Here is a 23,059-nt window from a genome sequence, read left to right as displayed (position 1 = left end):
GAGGTTAGGGGAAGGGGAAAATGGGGAGTGACTGCTAATGGATATGAGATTTCTCTTTAGGGTGATGGAATATTCTGGAATTAGTGGTGATAGTCCCACAACATTGTGAATATATTAAAAACCTGAATGTTACAGTTTAAAAGCCTGGATTTGTGGTATGTGAATTATATATCAGTAAATCTGCTATAAAAAAACCTTTATTTTTTAAAAATATTTATTTTGAGAGACAGAGAAAGAGTGCACGTGCATGAGCAGGGGAGGGACAGAGAGAGAGGGAGAGAGAGAATCCCAAGCAGGCTTTGCACTGTCAGCACTAAGCCTGACATGGGGCTCAATCCTGTGAACCATGAGATCATGACCTGAGCCAAAATCAAGAGTCGTATGCTTAACTGACTGAGTCACCCAGGAGCCCCAAAAACTTTATTATTTTAAACCACTGAGATTTTGGAGTTGTTTGTTATCTCACTATAACATAACCCATCCTGACTGACACATTCAGCCAGGCTATCAGTCTAGTGCATGGGCAGAGTAATGACATGTACAAACCAGCAGACACTCAAAAAATTCAAAAAGCTATGGAAAAGTGTGTCCCACTAGGATGAGAGAGTAACTTAAGAATGAAGAAGACATGGGATCTGGGAACAGGATCCAACACAGGAAACAGACACAGGGAATTCTAAAGATGATGGTGAGGGGAAGTGCTGGGATGGTAGCTGTGCTACAGGGCTGGGGAGCAACCAGTGTATGCTGGACAGAAGGCCAGGAGGGATATCCCCAGGAAAAACAGTAAAACTGGTAAAAAAAAAAAAAAAAACCCAAAACCTGATGGATTTGAATCTGGGGGAAATTGTATTAAAAGGAGTATCACAGGGGCACCTGGCTGGCTCAGTCAGAAGAGCATGCAACTCTTGATCTCAGGGCCATAAGTTCGAGCCCCACATAGGGTGTAGAGATTACTGGGAGGGGGGCGGGGGGAGGAAAAGGAGTATCACAGAGCTACTGAAGGATGTTGGAAGACTTGGTCAGACTTTCAAGATAAGCAAGCAAATGAAAAAACAAAGCAACTTCTAACTTACAGTAAAACACAAAGTTATATAAGAAAGGATATGGAATGAGAGTGCAGTTGACCCTTGAACAATGCCGGGATTAGGGATGCCAACTACCCTGCCTTGCGCAGTCGAAAATCCATGTATAACTTTTGACTCCCCCCAAACTTAACTACTAATAGCTTATTGTTGACCGGAAGCCTTACCAATGATATAAATGGTCAATTAACACATATTTTATATGTTATATGTGTTATGTACTATATTCTAATAATAAAGTAAGCCAGAAAGAAGAGAATGTTACTAAGAATATTATAAGGAAGAGAAAATACATCTACAGTACTGTACTGTATTTATTGAAAAAAATCCACTCACTAGTGGACCCACACAGGGGTGCCTGGGTGGCCTGGGCAACTGACTCTTGACTTCTGCTCAGGTCATGATTCCAAAGTTGTGGGATCAAGCCCCAGGTCGGGCTCTGGGCTAAGCGTGGAGCCTGCTTGGGATTTTCCCTGTCTCTTTCTCTCTCTCTCTCTCCCTTCCTCTGTTTCCTCCCCCACTCATACTGTCTCTCTCTCTCTAAAATTAAAAAACAAAAAAACAAGGGGACCCATACAGTTCAAACGTGTTGTTCAAAGGTCAACTGTATATTACTTGATATGCAGTGAAAAAATATACATCATCATAGTAAAGAAAATAGTGAATATAGATTTAGTCCCCAGATGAGGTATCATTATATTGGGAGAACAGAATGCAGAAAAGGCAGAGTGAGAGAAACCTAAACTCCTGTGCATGATAAACAGCAGTAGAAATGTCTGAAAGTAATGAATCAGGAAGTTTTGGGAGAGAGACGCTGGGAGGCCAGAAGAAATGACAGATGAGGTAAGAGTTGACTTAATAGACAACGTGTCAAATTGAAAAATTAAAGGGTTGCTATTTAGAAACATAAAGGTTAATATTAGTAGAAATGACCAAAAAGAGCACTTCTTGCTCCATCTCTCCCACCCTTTATTCTCTCTCCCTGGTACTTATCTTGGGCCAGATTTCTGCTGTTTTTCTATTTATTCTCCCATTAGTGCCATGTAGGGATTTTTATCTTCTCTCTGCCCTGTTCCTTCCTCAGCACATCAGTCTTACTGTTTTTTTCATTCTTTGCTAATTTGGGAGATGAGAAATGATTTCTTGCATTTCTTTGCTTGTTATTGATGGGCTCAAAATTTTTTACATCTTTTCTTGGTGGGGGGCAGGTGCTTTGGAATCCAACTTGGCGAAGTGATAAATGGTATCTCATTTAGTTTCTTTGATGAACAGAAACTGATTTTTGCTACATCTTTTTTTTTTTTTTTGGTCCATTTGGGCAATCATATGTTATAAACTTTCCCCCATCTTCCTTGGGAATATTCGTCTTTTTCTTATTGAATTATAAAAACTCACATTAGGAGCACCTGGCTGACTCAGTCAGGTGGAGCATACAACTCTTGATCTTGGGGTTGTGAGTTCAAGCCCCACATTGGGTGTAGAGATTACTTAAAAAAAAACAGTCTTTAAAAAAAACATATATTTTAAAAAAGCTCATGCTAAAAAGGCTACTAACCTTTCAAACAATACCTATGTTGCACATAGGTATGTATGTACCTACTTTGATATTTGTCGTTTAAGGTATGTTTTTCTGCATAGGAATTTAAATTTTATGGGGTCAAACCTATCAGCCTTTTCCTTTTCAGGGTTTGCCTTTCATGTCAATGATGTTTGGTTTGGAAAATCACTAACAACGCAAAAAGCTTTGTGTTGTGTTCAGATTTCAAGAAAAACTGTCAGGAAGAACTTTTTCTTTTTAAATCTGCTGCAGTGGAAAGCAGTTGTAGCACCAAGATCCCACATGTAGCTTTTTCCCCACATGTAGCTTTTTGAAAGCCATGCATCTTTTAGGAGGCATAGTGAGGTTACTGTTAAATTGTTTCATGGCTTATATATGTTTTTAAAATATCCATTAATCTTTGCACTTTTGGATAAGATGCAATTTATACAATGTTCAGACCATAAGCAGAAGAAATCTTAGTGTGGAAGAGATGAGAGCAAATGATCCAGCTCCATCGTCATGACAAGAGGCCTCAAGAGTAGTCAAGATGCCATAGCAAAACTGTACTGACGTTGAGATTTTTCTTTCAGTTTACATAAGAAAGTGACATAAGAGCTCATTAATTAAAAAGCTGATTTTTTCCCTTTTTTAAAGACAGACCCATTTCTGGACTTAGGTTTCCTTTAGAAAAAAGGAGGCCTACATATCTGCTTACACATTAGGAAGGGATTCTCCTGAATCTTTATTGAAACAGTCTTTGATTTCCCTATTCCTTTTCTCACATCACCTCGCTTCTCTCATTTTCTCATCTAAATTGTGTGACTCTGGCAATGATTCACTCCAGATAACTTGCTTATGTAAAGAGGAAACATTAACTGTATACCTGATCTTGAAATCAGAACGGTGAGAATAAGACAGAAAGAGAAAAGAAAGAGGAAACGCAAAGTGGCAAATTATTTTGTTTCTACAGGCCCAGTCACCTCAAGCCACTGGCTCCATACTCCTGTGACTTCTTCTTCCTGTCGTTCCCCTCCATTCCTCTCCAGAACCAAGAACCACTCACCTTTGTGACATCACTTCTACTGCTAAGCAACAGACCTGGGGCTCTCTTCACCCCCATGAGCCCTGGGAGAACGTTGGACCAAGGTGCTCCAAGAAGGAGGCTTTGCTGCAGAGGGAAGGAGAGAAGGAGGTGGAAAACATGCTGCGGGTTGTCGTGGAGTCAGCCAAGATTAGCCCACCCCTAAGCCCCCCACCCAGACCCTGCGTGTCCATCTACTTCCAAGGTGAGAGCCAGGATGGAGAGAGAGCCCCAAGAGGGAACATGTGTTCAGTGAAAAAATAGACTTATTGGTGCCCTGGTCTATAAAGATGCCCTGTGTGACAGAAAGGTGAGGTAGACACTGTCCATTTCTTTCAAAACTTATGTTTATTGCTATTATTTCTCCTATTATGACATCTCTGCCTCCCGTTTTTTTTTCCGGGGAAATGGCTACAGGGAAAAGAGAAGATTAATACTTCTCAAGCTGCTTCTGTGAACTAGGGCTTGTGCCACAAGCTGAGGCTTAAAAAAAAAAAAGTACCTGCTTCATAGGATCGATGTGAGGATTTTAAAAGATAATATGTGTACAGCTCTTTGTACAACATCCAGTAATGACCATTCCATCCTATGAGAGCCTTTTCATAAACATAATGATTTTTTCTCCTCACAATGATCCCATGAGGCAAGTTTTATTGTCTCCATTTTTTATAGATAAGGAAAAGTGTCCAAGAAGGTTGGGGATGAAATGATTTAGGGGAGAATGTGAAGGAGATTAAGTATGTCTGTGTAACACAGAGCTTGGAGCAAAAAAGAAGAAGGCCAGGAGAAATAGTCTGTTGGTGGAAAGTAGGGGGAGGTGGATGCAGGCAAATGAGGTTTCCTAGCACATGTGGGGAGTGAGAAAATTAAGGCCAAGAGAAAGAAGGCACAGTAGTTTCTATAACAGGCATGAGTAAAGAATGAGGTTCCTTAATTTGTTTTTTCTGGGTTGTGAAACCGTCCTCACTAAATGTGACAACACCCCTCAGAGAGTGGACATCTGGGACTCCAGGCTCAAGGGCCATACATGTTGATGTCCCCAGGTACAGGTTCAGAGAGGTGTAGTGGACGTTTAGTGTGTCTTAGCTGTGAGCCAGGGGATAGCCTGATTCGGAGCCTTCTTTCCTACCACCTCGAAGGCATTATCTTTCTCCTCCCAGAAATACCTCTTACAAAGATGCCTAAATCCCAGACTCCTGGGCTTTCCCACAGATTTACCTACAAATTCTTATAACTGAACGTTTGATATTTTTTATTCCCTTTTAACCTTGCCGAGCCCCTCTTCCCCCATATACCATCCACTACCCTGCACCCCTTCCCACTACCCAGCAAGTGCATGCTTGCACACACACTCTCTCTCCCCCTCTTTCACATTCTTTCCTTGGGAAGGATATCAAGGTAATTTAGCAATTTAGAGGTTCTTTGCAGCACTATAGATTGTTCTTTGTTAAAGATATTTCTGGATGAAGGGGATTTTAGCGGATGAAGAACTCTCAACCCATTATAGATGTTTTGGCATGACTTAAGGTCCACTAGACTTTGCTCTGGTAACAAACAAACCTTTAAATCTCAATGCCCTAACACAATAAAAGTTTATCTCTTTTTCACACCAAGTCCTGCATTGATGGGGCAGCAATCCTGAGTGGCTCCTCCAAGCAGGGTTTAGGGACCAGCTGCTTGCTGCTTTTAGCTGCAAAGTCATCCTGGCACCACCCTGCCCATAGATCATGAGGGTGGATGTGAAGAGTGGAGAGAGGAAGAATGTCCTGGGAGATTTTAGGAGCCGATCTTGGCAGTGATGAAAATCATTCCCAAACTGCATTTGCCAGAACGAGTCCCGCGGCACCACCTGGCTGCAAGATGACTAGGAACTATGTACAATGGAAGAAAATGAAGCAAACACATTATCTGTCACATGGGATGATGTTACTCTTACAAAAAGTGAGAAATTTTGAAACGCCCAGAGTTAAGAATCAACTTTGTGGCACATCTCCCAATGTAGATTTGAAGTTTTCTTAGAGTCCTACCTCTCTTTACCACACTTGAACCTAGACTTTGAAATATTTCCTACCACCAATGACAGCCTCTTGGTACCTTTGCAGATGTCAAGAGGAGAACTAGTGAAGTGGAAGGGAATAACCCCACATGGAATGAGGTAAAACACATCAGGACAAATCCAAAAGAAGCAGTGACAACCCCAATAGTGAATTTGGGTCCTGGCCATGCTCAGAATTCTAGAGAGAGGACAGGGAGCCTCACAAGCTTTCCCCAAGGCTAGGGCATCTCAGCCTGGGAGGAGCCCCTGAGCCGATATGGCTGTGCAGGCCTGAGGGCCACAGCAGCCACATCTGCCCAGAGCTGTTCTTGGCCCTTCCCCTCCACTCCGGGGATGGACCCACGATATAGCCCATGTTGTCCAACCTGGCCATCCTGATGTTCCCAGAAACCTGAAGCAGAGACCAGGTTCCCTGTGCAGGATCCCTCTCATCTTCCATCCATCCATATCCCCCACCCCCACCCCAGGTCCCCAAACTCCATAACTACTAAGACGCGCATGATATTGCAGTCACACTGCGGAGTCCAGGAAGGATGCTCAGCATTTTGGTGAAAGGTAGCTAATGCCATCCTGTTAAGAAACCAGACTTGAGAGAGGTTCCTCAGTTGAAGACAAACGATGTGCCAGCTCATTCCCTGCATCTTTCCTCCTTTCCTAGAAGGGTGGGAAGGGGAGGGTGGAGGAAAGATGCTGACCTCCCTGTGCCTCCCACAGACGCTAATCTGGCACCTCTGGGACTGCTCCTTGCCAAATGACTCTTGTCTGCAAATCATCCTTCGGGACATGGGCGCAATAAAGAAAGAAAGGTGAGGCAGAGAGAGGCCGGAGGCTGACTCTGTGATCAAAAGCCATAGCACATGCTGCATCTCCTGTCTCTATCCATAGCTCACTCAGGTGGCAAGGATCATACCCATTCCAGCTAATTAATGGGGGAAAAATGGTGGGGGATCTGCGGAAGGGTGGACTAGGTGCAGACTAGAACCAGGACCCTGGGGAGCCAGGGACAGTTCTGTCTCTTCTGAAACCACAGAATCTCAAATCTCTGCTTCTCTCTACCCAACCCTGGCTTCCCATCATGGACACATTCTAGTACCCAGTGGAGACTAACACCCACTGAGACTGGAACTAGGGCATCCCAAGTCAAAATTCCTAGGATGGGGAATCTGATTGGCCAAGCTTCCATCAGGTGTACACCCCCGGTCCAATCAGCTGTTATGTAGTACTGTTCCCATTCAGGAGGAGTGTGAGAAGGAGCTTCTGGGAAGGGGCTGGGCAGGGCAGAGCCAGTAACTGGGCACCCAGTGCTCAGAGCTCCAAAGTCAATTACCAGAGACGCGAGAGTCCTGCGTCCTCTGGTGGATGCTTCACATCACTGCATTCTTCCTTCAGCCTCTGTGTGGACAACACAGCCTGTAATAGAGAAAACCCTAGATAAAGTCATGCCTGGGACAGAAGACACCCTTTCCCCTTGGCTCAGGATCTTATATGTATTCCTCATCTCCCCAGGTTCATTGGCCTGGCTACAGTACTGCTCCAGCCCTTGGTGCAAAAACCAAGCAACGTCCTTTTTGTGAAGGACCTGACCCTGCTTAACCATGCCATGATGTCCACAGATGTGAGTTGGGCCTCAGGAATGGTGGCTAGAGGAGTGGGGGGAGCCGGTGAAGCTGGGCTACTCCACTTTAACAGAGGACCAATGCCTCCACCAGACAGCACTTCCTGCCCTAGGAGGCCCCATCACATTGCCATCATCTCCCTGACCTCCCCATCCTGCCATCCATCTACCCTCTCACCCCTACATCTACCCATTTAGATTGATTAGTCAGTTGTCCATTGGGTGTCAGCCACCGTGTTAAGCCTGGGATGCAAAACTGAATGAAGCCCATGGTCCATTGATACTACTCACAGTGACAAGTGCTCCAGCACAAGGGTCAGGAAGGCTAGGTCACTGAGGTCAGGAGGAAGTGAATGATTCCATGTGAGAGGTAGCAGAAGGCTTTGTAAAAGATGTGATTGAGATAGATGGAGGCAGACAAAGACCAACCAAAGGAGAATAAGCAAAGGCTGTTTATGCAGACCTGGTTATGTATTTTGGCAGAGACTCAAATACAGGCAGAGGAGGGGGAAAGCTGTACAGTGGAAACAGGGAAGGCTCTCGGTGTGCCCTAATTGGAGGCTACTGGTGAGGGAAGCTATAAGCGGACCAGCTAGAAGCTGGGCATCCTATGTGATTGGTTAGGGGTATGTATTTGGCTTTCTCTGGTTGGTCCTAGGTGGAAAGAAAGGACAAAAATTAGGGAAGCTATCAGTTATTAATTAGTCAATCAGTTTAATTAGTTAATCAGTCAATTAGTTAATTAATTAATCAGTCCTGGCTATTTGGAGCCAATTGTTACAGGGGTTATTGTTTGGCTTCCTGGACTGGTTGCTAGAGGAGTACTCCGACTTCCTACAAGCCTGACTTAGAAATAGCAGGCTGACTTCCCAGGATGGTTACTGTAGATTTATTGGGTTGGTTTCCTGAATTGATTGCTGCAGATGTGGGTCAGAGTTCCATTTTTATATAAGGTCTGGCCACTGTCCTTTTGTATATTGAGTTTCTCAGTAGGCCCGAGTTTGCCCAATGGACGGGAAAGAAAGACAATGCCAGGCAAGGGTGTAAGGTGCATGTGTGAAGGCTGGAGGGAGACAGAGGCAGACAGCAGGTGCAGGGAGGGTTGGTTGCTGTACTGCTGGCACACGGGAGTTGGGAGGATGTGAAAGGAGTGGTGGGAGAGCTGAGACTAGCTGAGACCAGGGCCCTGAGGTGAAGGGCCTTATGGTCTATGCTGGTGAGTTGTGACTTTACTCTCATCGGTTAGGGCACTTACACAGTGTTTAGGAAGCAATTCTGGCAAAGGTCTAGAGTTTGGATGGGTAGTGAGCACTTGGAGGCAAGAGGTTAATTAAGAGGTATTTGCAGGAGTCCTCACCTGAGGTCAGGAGATGTTGGGCTAGGAGGATTGCTGTTGGCATCAGCAGTTCTGGACTGGTCCCAAGGTGCCTCTCCCTCTCCTCCCTACCCCACCGTACCCCCCTTGTCACCACCACTACCATGTGCCTCTTCTATTCTCCACATCCCCTCTGCTATAACCCATTGCTCTCCCCCTACCAGTTCATAACCTCCCTCCACCCCAGACTTCACAGACCCCATGGCGTGGCATGGCCTGGTACCATGGCCATCATCGCTCCCCACAGGGGGACTGGGCATGAATTCAGCCAGGCCAGGTAAGGTTCCAGTGTTATGATGCGGCCAAGGATAGCAGGATCTGGCTTAAAGCTCCCCTGCCTTTGCCTTGCAGTGCACTGTCACTCTACAGATAGCCCTTATGAGAAACCAGGATATTGAGAAGATAGGTATGTACTTGGGACTTACCCCTGCTCTTCTCCAAGCATAGCTGGATGGGCTCTTTGGGACTTTTGAGGCCATCCCTCAAGGCCGACAGAAAGATTATGACCAGGTTAGGGTTTAGAGGCCAGATCTCGAAACACCTAGCTGAGGTTATCTGTCCCTGACCCCCCCAGCCCCGCCAGTATTTCCACTTGACATCTCTAGAGATAAAGCCCAGCCTCCAATGGCTGCAGAGGGAAGCAAGAATAGCCATTCTAAGAGCCCCCCCCCCCCCATGTGTGGAGTGTGGGGCCCAGGATTACTGAGAGTGAGAGAGAGCCTATTTTCTGAGGAGGACATGTGCCCCTTTTGAGGCCTCTTGACCATGGTTTTAGTCAGCACCTAGTCACTAGGGATAGAACAATGAAATGTGGCCATTGCCTCAAAACCTGAGCCCCAGCCTCCGAGAGCCCACCCAGACTGTGTTTCCCCAGGCGATGGCGACCTTCTGGGCATAAGTGCACGAGAAGTGGCTTTGCAGAAACTGATGGTCCCCAGCTCCACCATGTCTAAGCCTCTGTCTTCAAAGCCTCAGCACTTTCAGGTGAGGACCTTCCAGGTTGAAAGCCCTCATGATTCACCTGACTGTCTCACTGCATTCCCAGTTCATCCCCATCTCTCCACAAAGTCATGGCAGAGGGCCAGAGCTACCGGTCTTCTGAACCTTGCTGCACATCTTGCTTCTCTGGGTGCCATTCTGAGCCACTTCTGTAGGAAGCTGAAGCTAGAGACAGCTCCAGTGAGGCATAGGAGGCACTGTTGGCTGTACACCAACCAGACCTGGCAAGTCCTAGGGAGGTGAAGCAGAAGGCCTGACCCTGCCCTTCAGGAGGAAACACAAGGCTGGCCATCCTGTGGCCCCATCCCTTTCCATCAGGCTAGTTTGCCCAGGATAGAAGGTCACTGTGCCAAATCACTGCCTTTCCTATGTAGTAGAGGTTAGGGCAAAATTCTGACATGCGACCTGTTTGCCAAGTTTGGCCCTCTCTTGTCCCTGAGGGACAGTAGCTGTATGTATATCATTCCCTGAAGGGTCCCTGGACTTGATGGAGACACATGAGGCCTCGTGGAGAAAGGTCAATCCATAGCCTGGGCTGGGAGATCCATATGCAGTTTACTATCTACAGTAAGATGGCAAGTTTCCATGACTCTGCCCTGCTGGCCACTGCCAACTCCTGTTCTTTCTCCCCTTGGGCCTCAGCCAGCCTGGGTCTTTTCTGGGCTCTGCATTGCTCTTCCTCTCCTTCCTTCTAATCTAGGCTGAGTCCCAGTAAAATATATAAAGGGGAAAGAGAAATAACAAGTCAGAAAGTAAATCACAGATCATTGATTCAATTGCATGGAACTTTAAAATTCGTAATTCAACAAACTGGGTTAGATTAGACTTCATTCTGTGTTCTGTAACAAGTCCATAGCAATTGAGAAACACTAAGTCTACACAAGATGGAAAGGACAAAGCAGTGGAGGGGACAGTTCCCAGAAAAGGAAACAGAAGGAGCCACAGCCTTCCCAGCACTTGTCTTCAGGCTGGCAGCTCCCTGTGTGTCTTCCTTCTGTCTGCAATAGATGCCTCTCATCAGAACACTTTGTTCTTTAAGAAAAGAGTCTCTGTTGGAAAAGGGGGGGCCCAGGCCCCAACATGAGGTTCCCCTGTGTTCCCCTGTAGGTCCGAGTGAAGGTGTATGAAGCCCGACAGCTCATGGGCAACAACATCAAGCCGGTGGTCAAGGTGGTCATTGGAGGCTACCAGCACAAAACACGGATCAAGATGGGAAACAATGCTTTCTTCAATGAGGTGGGCCGCACATGACCTTCAGAGCTGAACAGGGCACTTGGGCCAAGTGGGCCAGCCAGAGGCTGGGCATTTCAGACATCAGGCAAGCTTGCATCTTCCACAAACACTGACTGAGCATTGGCCAAGCACTGCTTGGCACTGGAAATACAAATGAAATAATTTGAAGCCTCACACTGGAAGAGTCAGTAGACTGTGGAGGGAACCAGCATGTGAACACATAAACAATGAGAATGAGATAAGATTGGGGTTAACAGAGATCTGATCTGGGGGTGCTGTTAATGCAGCATGAAATGCAGGCCCAGACCATGTATGTCTTGTCACTGCTGAAGCCCTAAGCTGTAGTATTATGTCTGATACACAGTTGGAAGTCCATGACTACTCACTGAATTAATCAGTGAATAGACCAATAAATAAAAGATTAAAGCACAGTGGGAGCAGGGAGGAATGGGTGGACTGAGGAAGGGCTCCCGAAACCTTCAAGGAAGAACCTACCAGTGAAAGAGGGACATCATAGAGAATTAAAAGTGAGGAAAAAACAACTGTGTCTTCAGAAGCCTAGAAATGAGAAGCAGCAGGACTTGGCAGACCTGTAGATATGAGTGTGGCTGGAGGGGAGTGGCTGGAGGGAGGCCTGCAAAGTGCACTGGGACCCTGTCATGGATGACACTTGGGAGTCACGGAAAGAATCAGGAGAGTGACGGGGCTGGGTTTGCACTTGGGAAAGAGGTTTCTGGCTGCAGCAGGGGCTGGGGAGCAGTGGACTGATGGGGAAATCTAGAAGGAGGCAGAGGCTTGGGTCTCCATCCCAGGGCAGCTAGCTGGGCCTTGAGCCGCTCATGACAGATCCTCCTGGGATTCCCTACCCCTGCCCTTTACCTAGGCAAAACACCCCCTGCAGGAGCCTGGCAGGCCTCTGCTTCTGGAGGAAGAGTATGAAATGGGCAAGGGCTGGGGCAAGAAGCTTGTTATTCTGAGCTTCCAGGCTTACTGAGTCCTTGGGTGAAGTGGTAGAAGAAATGTCATCCAACCCCTATCCCCATTCTCTCTACATTAGATCTTCTTCCAGAATTTTCATGAAGTGCCTGCAAAGTTCTTTGATGAGACCATCTTAATCCAGGTGAGGAGCCAAACAATATGGGTCCATTTTCTTGTCCCACCTCAATCCTCGGAAGGACTTCAGCTCCCCGCCCCCACCCTTGGAGCCAGTCACTTCAGATGGCCATTCTGACCCCAAGACACAACCTCCACCACCTTCGTCACTCCCTGGCAGCCCAGACTTCCCACAACCACTTAACAAATATTATAGAATACCACTAGACCCTGAGCTGGGCCCCGAGGTGAATAGCCCCTTCCCATGTGCCAGGATTCTCATGTCACCAAAGGACCCCTCAAATGTTCCCTCAACATGGGACATTCCATTCCCTATCAGAAGGAACTCGGTAACAGTGGTGAATGTGTGGTTACCAAATGCCTCCTATGTGCCCAGCACAGGGCTAAGGGGAGCAAGGAGGTCTCTCCCTTGAAGAGTGTACATGTTCTTGGGAACACCGGAACATGGGAAATGATCAAGACAGCGTGCAATGGAGAAAGTCGAGTGCAACAGTTTTCTCTGGGCTGATCTTTGGGTTGACCAAGTGGATTGGACCCTCTGATCAATTTCCTCATCAGTAAAATGGAACTAAAATTCTGAACCTTACAGGGTACCTCTGAGAATTAGATGAGAAGAACTATGTGGAAGTGTGGGCCATTAGGAAACATTATATAAATTCTAGAGGGCCATTAGGAAGCATTAAATACATTCCAAATGTGCCCTTACAATCCCTCCCATGGGGATGGGGGAAATGAGGGATGTGAATAACAAATCTTTCTGGGAACCCCTCTGCAGGTGATGAATTCCACACTAATGAGATTCAACGCAGAGATCGGGAGATTCCAAGTGAGCTCTGGATGAAGGAGGAGGTTTGGTGAAACAATTAACAGAGACTCACCATGGGTTCCATGCCTGAGTCTAGGGGCAAAAACTTGGATTTTCCTGCAGAAATATCCAGATTTGAATCTACCCAAGTTATTCAGAATCTCTTTCTCATATATACAATGGGAATAATGACATACTCAACCCACAGAGTTGTTTTAAGGATAAAAGTGTGTACCATTTATGAAAGAGCTGGGTGCCATGTTGAATACAATGGACACATTTCAAACCTCTGCCTCCAGGAAATGGAAGCAGAAGGTCCAAAAATGCCAACCTAAGAAACACAGAGAAAATTGCTATGAGAACAGAAAGAAAGGTTTGCTTTGGAAAGACACAGGCTGGGAGATAAGGAAAGCTGACACTTATGAAGGGCTAAATAAGATTCTTCAAATCCAGGAAGATCAGGAAAAGGTAGGGTTGCCAGATTAAATACAGGATGTCCCATTACATTTGAATCTTAAACAACAGGTACTTTTTAAATACAAGTATGTCCTAAATAATTGCATGGCTCCTGACGAATACTCCGGGGGACATACGTATACTAAAAATGTAGTCATTGTTTATCTGCAGTTCTAACTTAAGTGGGCATCTATTTTTATTTGCTAAATCTGGCAACCCCTGGGAAAGTCTTCTGTGTTGAGAAAGGTATATTTAGGACAAATCAAAGTAAGGTTTCTTTCTCACTACTTGTAATAAGCACATGAAGAGTCATGACCTGTCCCTCAAAGAAGCAACATGGGCTTCGAAATGAGAGATTCTGGAGAGGTTATATGGCAGGTGGTAAAAAATGTGCTTTCGGCAAAGACCATCGCACAGTTTCCAGACAAGGACTAATGATAATGAACGGTTAAATAATTTATAGACATGAGAGAAAACTGAGCCTTTTTTTAAAATAATTTTTTAAATTTTTTGGGGGGGGGTTGGTGGAGCCTGGGTGGCTCAGTGGGTTAAGCATCCAACTTCAGCTCAGGTCACGATCTCACAGTTTGTGAGTTTGAGCCCCATGTTGGGCTGTGTGCTGACAGCTCAGAGCCTGGAGCCTGCTCTGGATTCTGTGTTTCCCTCTTTCTCTGCCACTCCCCTGATCATGCTCTGTCTCTCTCTCTGTCTCTCTCTCTCTGTTTCTCAAAAATAAACATTAAATTTTTTTAAATACATAAATGTTTATTTATTATTGAAAGAGTGCTAGCCTGGGAGGGGCAGAGAGAAGGGGACAGAGGATCTGAAGTGGGCTCTATGCTGAAAGCAGCCAGCCCAAGCCCTATGCAAGCCTGATGCAGAGCTTGGGCTCACAAACCGTGAGATCATGACGTGAGCTGACGTTAGACACTCGACTAACCAAGCCACCCAGGCGCCCCAATGAGTCTTTTTCCTTAAATTACTTCTTTGAAAAATTTCAAACATACACAAAAGGAGAGAGAATAGTATCATGAGTTCCCACATCCCAATCACTCAACTTCACTAATTCATTGCCAGTGATGTATTGTCTACCCCTGGCCTACCTCCCCATCCACTGGATTATTTTGAATCAAATCTAAGACATCATATTTTTAAACATTTCAGCTAATATTTCTATACATAAATATCTTATTAAGCATAAACAAATGTAATTATCACATTTTAAAACCTTTATAATTCCTGGATAGCATTAAATACTAATCAGTGTTCAAATTCCCCTAATTATCTTATGAATTCCTTTTATGTTTTGTTCAAGTCAGGATCCAAACCAGGTGCGTACTCTGCAGTTGGTTAAAATGTATTTTTAGGTGTCTGTAATTCTGTTGGTCCCGCTCCCTTTTTCTCCTTGTAATTTGTTAAAGAAAGTGGATAGTTTGTCCTGTAGAGTTTTCCTCTAGTCTGGATTTTGCTGACCGCATCTCTGAAGGATCATTTCACATACCTCTCTGCCCAGGTGTTTGCTGTCTAGAGGCTCGCTAGATTTGGGTCCATTATCTGGCAAAATGACTTCAGCAGAAGGCACAGAATGTATGTTGGTCTCTCTTTTTATGTCGTTAACAGCCATTGATGATCACTGCCTGGATCTATTGCTTCATTAGGGGTGCTTGAGTTTTTCTTTGTTTTCTTCCAGCTTTATTGAGGTATAATTGACATACAATGAATTGCACATATTTTAAAATGTATCGTTTGAAACGATCATCACAATCAAAATAATGAACATATCTATCACATCTATCACCCCCAAAAGTTTCCTTGTGCTCCTTTGTAATTCTTCCTTCTCACCCCCATCCCACCCACTCCCATCCCCAGGCAGCCACCGGTCTGCTTTCTAGAACTATAACTTGGTGTGCATTTCCTCAAATTTTATATAAATAGGATAATACAGCATGTATTCTTTTTTGTTTGGCTTCTTTCACTGGCATATTTATTTTGAGATTCATACATTTTGTTGCATGTGTTAATAATCATTCCTCTTTATTGCTGAGTAGTATTCCACTGTGATTCTAACTTACACTTCCCCAATGACTCGTGATGTTGAGTACCTTTTCATGTGCTTATTTGTCACCTATATATTTTCTTTGTTGAAGTGTCCAGATCTTTTGCTCATTTTCATTGGGTCACTTTCTTACTGCTGAGTTTTGAGGCTTTCTTATATATTTGGGATACAAGTCCTTTTATCAGATATATGACTTGGAAATATTTTCTCCCAGTATATGATCTGTCTTTCCATTTTCTTAAGTGTCTTTCAAAGAGCAGAAGTTTTACATTTCAGTGGAGTCCACCTCATCAAATTTTTCTTTTATGGATTGTGCTTTTCTTGTTGTAGCTAAAAAAATCTTTGCCTACCTAACCCAAAGGGGTAACTGAGTTTTTTGGTTTTTTTTTTTTTAATGTTTATTTTTTTTTGAGAGAGAGACAGAGACAGAGTGAGTTGGGGGAGGGACAGGGAGAGAGGGAGACACTGAATCTGAAGCAGGCTCCAGGCTCTGAGCTGTCAGCACAGAGCCCAATATGGGGCTCAAATTTTTGAACCGGGAGATCATGACCTGAGCCGAAGTCAGATGCTCAACCGACTGAGCTACCCAGACACTCCAAAAGGGTAACTGGGTTTTAAAGCAGGCCTAACATGAAGAATTTGGGGACTACTCTATGGAACCTTCAGATGTGGGATACAAGGGTGACCTGAATATTTCGCGGTGCCTTGCCACCCACCACCTTCAATCCTGTACCACAACCCTCAGGCCTTGGTCAGAAACCCTCTCCCAGGGGAAAGGGAAAGCCCGTAGTCTCTTTGCCAGCTCCTCCCTTAACCATCCTCTTCCCCAGGATGGGAGACACCTTTCTCAATCCAGAAACAGGGAAGAGTCAATGCTGTGTTGGCCAGGCAGTGCTATGTGGTGGTTAAGGATCCTTTCAATCCAGATCTCGTGTAATTACTAGTTGTAAGACTTTAGGCCCTTTTCTCACACTAAGTACCCTCCTCTGCAGAGTGGAGGTAATAATGGACCAACTTCTAGGTTGTTGTAAAGAGTAAAGGAGTTAGGGCAAGGCAAGTTCTCAAGCACTAGTGGCTAATACTGTCAGTACAGTACTATTGTTCGTTGGTGTTGAAAATCTTGAGTAACTAATCCTTACTCTACTCTTGTCTTTCCAGACAGATATTGGTTTTATCTACCGTTCTGCAGGTAGGTAACAGTTGTTGCAAATACGTGTGCCTTCTGAGAAAAAGCAGATCAGTTGTCCAAACATCTCAAAATTCCTGTATGTTCAACACATGGGGGAGAGTATTAGAGGGTATGAATTATTTTCTGTATTTGATAATATTTATAATCATAAGATCTTTCTCTGTAAAACTTCAAAGCATCCCTTTGGATCAAATGCTAACCTTTTATTGCAACCTGGAATTGAATTTCTATTTTTTGAGGCCAGTGTTGGGGGACTGATGTTTGAGTAGAGGTTTCCACTGTAACCATCACACACAACCTGGCCACAACATACATACCAGGTTGAGGTTTGGACTTAGGGTTGGGGAAAATGCTTGCTTCTCTCAGACCAGGATACTAACAACTGTAGGTTCCCAGGATGGGAGAGAGGGGTCTCTGTTTCCTAAAGGCAATGGCTGGTAGCCTGGGAGTATACTAGCTTTGCCCAGTGGTAGAAGTGACTCCCATTTTCCTCTGCTACTGTATGGGAACCAGAATTTAGGAGACACACTTCCACACCCCTCTCCTGGTTTCAGGGAAGAAGGATGGAGACTGAAGGCCAGTCTCCCATGGGCCCTCTGCCCCTCCAGGTCACACACTCCTGAGGAAATGGTTAGGCCTCTGCCAGCCAAATGAACCCAGCAATGGTGTGAGAGGCTACCTGAAAGTCACCATTTGTGTCCTCAGTGTGGGAGACCAGGCTCCGGTGAGGCTTCCCTAGACACCCCAATAACATTTCCTACTGTAGCTGCTTCTGTAGGGCACCCCTGGGCCCTCAGTGTGGCCATTGATCTTCACCTGCTTTAATTCGTACACTGTGTCACTTGAGGATTGTCCATCCCTCCCCTATACCAAGTGGAATGTTGGGGAAGCCAAATCTGATGGCCATGGCCACGGCCATCCTATGACTCTGACCCTATCAGGTCTCGTCTCTACAGGTAGATCAAAAGCTGCCCTATGGGACTGATGACACCAGCACTCAGATCTTCAAGTCGACGGTGGTCCCGGTCAACTTGGCCTACTTACATTTCTTCATCTACTGCGCGGAGGACCTTCATCTCAGTTAGAGTCAGGGTGGCGGGGAGGGAGTGACCCTGGAGGTTCCCTACACAGTGGCGACCTGGATTCTCCTGGGGCTTCCCTGTTCCATTTTTAATGCTAACCTAAGATTTAGGTGGAGAGGAACAGGTGAGACTGAAATCCACCAAAATTTGTTTTATGAAGGCCCTACAGATACCCTTTAAAATCGGCCATATGCCCCTGACTGTCTTCGATGCCCAGAGGCAGACTCACAGTTCCCTATGCTAGCACCCATCCCTGCTGCCCATTATGTAGCATGACACATACCAGCACATAGAGATAGAGTGGAAATGGGAGAGGTCTGCCTAGGGGGCACCATGCCAATTAATGGCATAGGGTTTCAAGTGGTTCTATCACCTCTCCATTTCCTCCCCTTAAAAAAAATACTTCTGTCTCATAAATCTTGTAACTCTTGTTCACAGAGAAACAGCACTTAGTGAGTCCTGTGTTGGAGGTGGAACTAATTGGGGAAAAGGTAAGTGTAGAAAGGGTCTGAGGTTTAGAGAAATTGTCACCTAGATGGTGTATGGGGAAAGATGGAGTTGGTGGGCAGGAGCCCAGGATTAGTATCTAAGTTCCTCTATCAATGGGCTGTGACTGATCACTAGACCAGGAACTCTTTGAAGGTGGAGGCCATGGATTAGTCACCCTGTATCCCAGAGCTGTGTTCAGTGCCCCGCATGGAGAAAATGCCCAGTGAAAGCCAAATATACACAAAGGGCACAAATGAGTGAATGAGTGAATGAAACAACATGCCCACAGACAACACTGAAACTGTCACTGTCTTCTTTGGGCCTCGGTTTCTTCATCTATAAATGGAAGGTTCTAGGCCAGAGAGTTGCTGACATTCCATGATCCTCTGTAAATAGAGAGTAGCATTTTCCAAAGTGTGCTAATGGATGTTATGTGCAAAAAAAGGATCCTATGTTCAAATTTGGGGAATGCTGGGTTAAGGTTAAAGAGGTTTGTCTCTTTAAATTCATAAACCATAGAATTCATAAACCCTGGTTTCTACCATATTCTACCTATTAAAAGTGTCATTAAATCTAGCCCATACATAAAAGGAGGGAAATCAGTGTCTACCTTTCAAAGGAAGATATACCAAAGGATTTGTGGACATATTTTAAAACTACCACACTGAGTGGGGTTTGGGTGCTCTGGTCTAGGGAGATGCTCTTGGGTGATAGGTGGCACACAATTTTCAAAAACTTTAGTATCTCTGTGGTTTTCTTAGTGTGTATTTTTTTTAATGTTTATTGTTGAGCGAGAGAGAGAGCGCATGCACGTGCAAGGGGGGGTGGCAAAGAGAGATGGGGACAGAGGATCTGAAGCAGGCTCCAGGCTCCAGACTCCACACTGACAGCAGAGAGCCCAATGTGGGGCTCCAACTCCCCAGCTACGAGATCGTGACTTGAGCCGAAGTCAGACACTTAGCCAAGTAAGCTACCCAGGCACCCTGATTTCTTAGTGCGTATTAAAAAGTTCAATCAGTCCAACCAACTTTTGATTTCACCAACATGATTGCTTAGAATAGAGCCAGGTTTAAAAATGAAGTCAAGTAGGGGTGCCTGGTGGCTCCGTCAGTTAAGCATCTGACTCTTGATCTCAGCTCAGGTCTTGATCTCCAGGTCATGAGTTCGGGCACCCTATTTGGCCCTGTGTTGGGTGTGAAGCCTACTTAAAAAAAATGAAGTCAAGTGATGCTTTGGAAAAGGGTATTACATTGTGTACTGCCACTGTCGACATGGTTTTTGTTCACTTTTCTATTGGGATCTCAGAGTTTATCTAACAAAATCTATGTGTATGCATTCATATAAGAAAGTTAGTAATGCTATGACTATTTAAAAGCAAAGTCAATTGAGGGGCACCTGGGTGTCTCAGTTGGTTAAGCATCCAACTTCGGCTCAGGTCATGATCTTGCATTTCATGAGTTCAAGCCCCGCATCGGGCTCTATGCTGACAGGTCAGAGCCTGGAGCCTGCTTCGGATTCTGTGTCTCCCCCTCTCTCTGCCCCTCCCCCTGTGCTCTCTCTCTGTTGCTCAAAAAATGAATAAACGTTAAAAAAATTTTTTTTAAATAAAAACAAAGTCAATTGAAAGATGATTGAAGGGCAAATACTAGGGAATCTGGAGATGGGAAGATATACAAAGGCCTGAAGTTGTAGCTGAGAAGTTGTCAAAGTGTCTTTAGACCATTCCCGTGATCAGCCCTGTGCTGGAGAAAGCATCCATCTGTGGGCTGGGCTGGAAGGGCTGGAAGCTGAGGCCAGTGGAGGAAGGAGGGCACAGGCTGGCACTGACACTGCTGTGGAATGTTTCTAGCTCAAGACAAATGTGCTGACCCAAACCGAGAACCCAATATGGAACCAGATCCTGACCTTCCGGATTCAGGTAGATATCGCTGTTCCATCTTGACCACTCTCCTCCTCATGGCCCACAAACGAAAGAAAGTTTGGGTGTTTGTGTAGGGGTGTGGATAGAAGGTAGGAGCCAAGAAGCATGGGGTGGATGGGGGGCAGGATCTGCCTGATGGGGAACATGAAGAAGGACATGTTACAGAAAATTTATTTTATTTGTCCAGTGTTAAGAAATGAATGGGCCATACAACTGAACTTTCCAGAAAACTTAAAATGCCCTTTCACATACATTACAAAACAAAACCAAAAAATCATTTAAAACCAATTTAAAGACCTATTCTAAATTGCATTGTACATTTTCTTATCATCTAGGCAAAGTGCCCTGAAGATAATTATAGCTCTTTGTTAATGGCCTAGAGGTATTGTGGGAACATAGTTAGTATATGGGCTACATGTAGTATGGGCTATTTGTGCCTACACTAAATGGCTCCAAGATGCTCTTTGTGGGATTCTGTAGTCTGATTTTTATAGTTTTTCAGTCCTTCTTAGTCACCTATCAGTGGTGTAGATGCCAGTTCTCTTAAAGCCTGGGAGAGCCTTGTTTGCCTTTGACTTCATGCCAGGCTTCTAAGAGCTGCATGTAGAATAAGAATACGCAATTCTGAAAGATAACTTGAGCACTGTCAAAAGGATGAGTGCATAGAACTTTGTGTGGCTTCTATTTGGCTACCCAGAGAGTATTTTGCTTTCCTTATACCTTACATTTGTGTGACACAAAATCACTAATGAGCTCCCCTCTACTTTCCTGGCACCCTCTTCCTTGCTTCTCCTAGAAGCTTCCCTAGTCTGCCTCCTGTAAGGCATCATCTTTAACCATTCTTCATAATCTCTACCTTCCTGGGTGATTTTATAGACTCTTAAAGTAGGAAGAGATTTTATTTATTTTGAGAGAGAGAGAGTGCGCATGTGCACACACACACACACACACACACACACACACACACACACACGTGAGCAGGGGAGGGGCAGAGAGTGAGGGAGAGAGAGAATCAATCCCAAGTAGGCTCTGTTCTGTCAGCATAGAGCTGGAGGCAGGGCTTAATCCTTGAACTGTGAGATCATGACCTGAGTCAAAACCGAGTCGAATACTCAACCAACTGAGCCACCTCCTACTGGTGCCCCAGTAGGAAGAGATTTTAAAGGGAGCCTAGTCTATCCCCCACCTTTGATCCCTCCCACCTGTCTCTGGCTGTGATGAGGCTCGTGGCCAGATGCTCAGAGTCTTGAAAGTCTTCCCTCGTGTCCGGCTGCCTTTAGGCTCAGAAACCAGTGGCACAGGCCAGGCCTTCCTTCATCCCTGAAAAAGACCTTCCAACGTTTAAAGATGTCCATACACTCCCTGGCCCCTCACACGTTTCCCACGAAACACAGTCTCCTAGGCTGGAGCCATTTGGATGCAGGCCTGATTGTCACTAGCCCTGTAGAAATACAGCAGGCAGGTGTGAGCCTCACTCTGAATGGCAGGATGACCCCAGATATGGTAGCATCTGAGGCCAGTTGGTCAGGGCCCCAGCAAGGCAGGCTGCAGGGGAAACTCCGCTAAAAATGGGTGTTAGCCAGTTCACAGTCCAAGTGCCCCAGGACAGAAGGGCAGTCAAGACAAGGAACTGGGAAAGGGGAAGCGAATTCTCAACAGGGTGGATGAAAAGATGGTTCAGCCATGAGTTTGAATTTGGAGGATTTGTAATTTTGGAAGACCTGGATGTCTTACAGTGCCCATCTCTCAACTTCCAGTGGGCCTTTCCTCATTTCTTCCTAGATACTTGCTCAACTGGAAAGCCCTTTCCCTACTTCCCCCCTTGCCCCCAGCTTCCCTGGCAAGGAGAGAATGGACAGCCCCAGGAGCTGCTATGAGGGGAAAGGGCCCGACTGAGAGGACCTGAGTCCCACTCCGATCTCAAGCCCAACAGCTGTTTTCCATATGGGTTGGGTTTTTTGTTTTCATAATTGAGGGGACCCTATGGCAGAGGAGATAAGACCCAGAAGCTTGGGTTCCCATCTGACTGAACTTCTTACTGGGTGACCATGAGCAAGTCCTTCTGCTTCTCTGGGCCTCATTTCCCATCTGTAATTAGGAACAATCACAGTCCTCACTGGGTTATGGCAGAGTCATTAGGACCTCTAAAGCTGCTTCAGCCCCTGCATATAACTTGAGAACTTCAGGAACTCAGTTGCTCTGTGCCTCAATTTTCCTGTCTGGAAATGGGAATAATAGCACCTGGCTTATGGGATTGTTGGGAGGAGTCACTCAGGTGATCCATGTGGATCATTTAGCACAGGCCACAGGACAACAGAAACCCTCCCCACAACAGCAGCTACTACTATTTACTCTCTGAGGAGATAGATGTCTTGCTGTTTAAAAGTTAACTGCTAATGGTGAAGAATGCATTTTAGGCCACAACCTCCATGCAAGACAGACTGAGCCCTGCATTGGGCTGTGCTGACAGCACGCAACCTGCTTGGAATTCTCTCTCTCTTTCTCTCTCTGCCCTTCCCCTGCTCATGCTCTCTCATGTGCTCTCTCTTTCTCAAAATAAATAAGTAAACTTAAAAAAAAAGAATAATAATACCAAAGCAACCATGGGACACACTCCTAGGCCTCTCCCAGGTCCTTTCAAGAGGCCCATGCAAGTGGGGAGTCCACAGCCACAGGCTTATGTGTCCCCATGGTAAATTCATTTTGGCTGTGGTGACATGGCTTACTGATGATTGAGCCAGGCCTTGGACCCAGACCCAGAACTTCCCAGCTGCACTCAGTCTCCTTGAGGACCAGACCACTCGAACATGCACCCACTGCTGTTCTCGCTTTCCTCTTGCAGCTGCCCTGTCTCTCCAGCTACATCAAGTTCAGAGTCTTGGACTGGTGAGCCGCTGGGTAGAGGCTGAAAAACAAGTACGGGAGGAGAAAATCTGAGCTGGGCCAGCAGCTCAACCTGCAGAC

General features: G+C 45.5%; 2 protein-coding genes across 27 annotated transcripts in view; one reads left to right on the top strand and one right to left on the bottom strand.

Annotated features, from left to right (window-relative positions):
- FER1L5 (fer-1 like family member 5) overlaps nucleotides 1-23,059 on the top strand; it is a 60,093-nt gene that overhangs the window by 3,426 nt on the left and 33,608 nt on the right. For 20 of the 26 annotated variants that reach the window (XM_045054119.1, XM_045054120.1, XM_045054117.1 and 17 more), the window contains exons 2-16: nucleotides 3,596-3,911; nucleotides 5,809-5,861; nucleotides 6,477-6,568; nucleotides 7,269-7,377; nucleotides 9,104-9,158; nucleotides 9,627-9,736; nucleotides 10,859-10,987; nucleotides 12,042-12,104; nucleotides 12,873-12,923; nucleotides 16,573-16,603; nucleotides 17,212-17,327; nucleotides 17,560-17,683; nucleotides 18,124-18,176; nucleotides 20,024-20,092; nucleotides 22,938-22,981. In XM_045054119.1, the coding sequence (XP_044910054.1) occupies nucleotides 3,827-3,911; nucleotides 5,809-5,861; nucleotides 6,477-6,568; nucleotides 7,269-7,377; nucleotides 9,104-9,158; nucleotides 9,627-9,736; nucleotides 10,859-10,987; nucleotides 12,042-12,104; nucleotides 12,873-12,923; nucleotides 16,573-16,603; nucleotides 17,212-17,327; nucleotides 17,560-17,683; nucleotides 18,124-18,176; nucleotides 20,024-20,092; nucleotides 22,938-22,981 (1,184 nt within the window). In that variant the 5' untranslated portion in view covers nucleotides 3,596-3,826. Of the gene's footprint in view, nucleotides 1-3,595; nucleotides 3,912-5,808; nucleotides 5,862-6,476; nucleotides 6,569-7,268; nucleotides 7,378-9,103; nucleotides 9,159-9,626; nucleotides 9,737-10,858; nucleotides 10,988-12,041; nucleotides 12,105-12,872; nucleotides 12,924-16,572; nucleotides 16,604-17,211; nucleotides 17,328-17,559; nucleotides 17,684-18,123; nucleotides 18,177-20,023; nucleotides 20,093-22,937; nucleotides 22,982-23,059 lie in introns of those variants that run through there. The other 6 variants (XM_045054114.1, XM_045054115.1, XM_045054123.1 and 3 more) reach the window with 5 other exon arrangements.
- LMAN2L (lectin, mannose binding 2 like) overlaps nucleotides 20,255-23,059 on the bottom strand; it is an 82,666-nt gene continuing 79,861 nt past the window's right edge. Inside the window, exon 9 of the mRNA XM_019827108.3 lies at nucleotides 20,255-23,000. Within this exon, the coding sequence (XP_019682667.1) occupies nucleotides 22,966-23,000 (35 nt within the window). The 3' untranslated portion in view covers nucleotides 20,255-22,965. The remainder of the gene's footprint in view (nucleotides 23,001-23,059) is intronic.

Source organism: Felis catus, chromosome A3, assembly GCF_018350175.1.
Source record: "Felis catus isolate Fca126 chromosome A3, F.catus_Fca126_mat1.0, whole genome shotgun sequence".
NCBI lineage: Eukaryota > Metazoa > Chordata > Mammalia > Carnivora > Felidae > Felis > Felis catus.
Note: the sequence above shows the minus strand (reverse complement) of the source record. Positions and strands in the feature narration are given on the sequence as shown.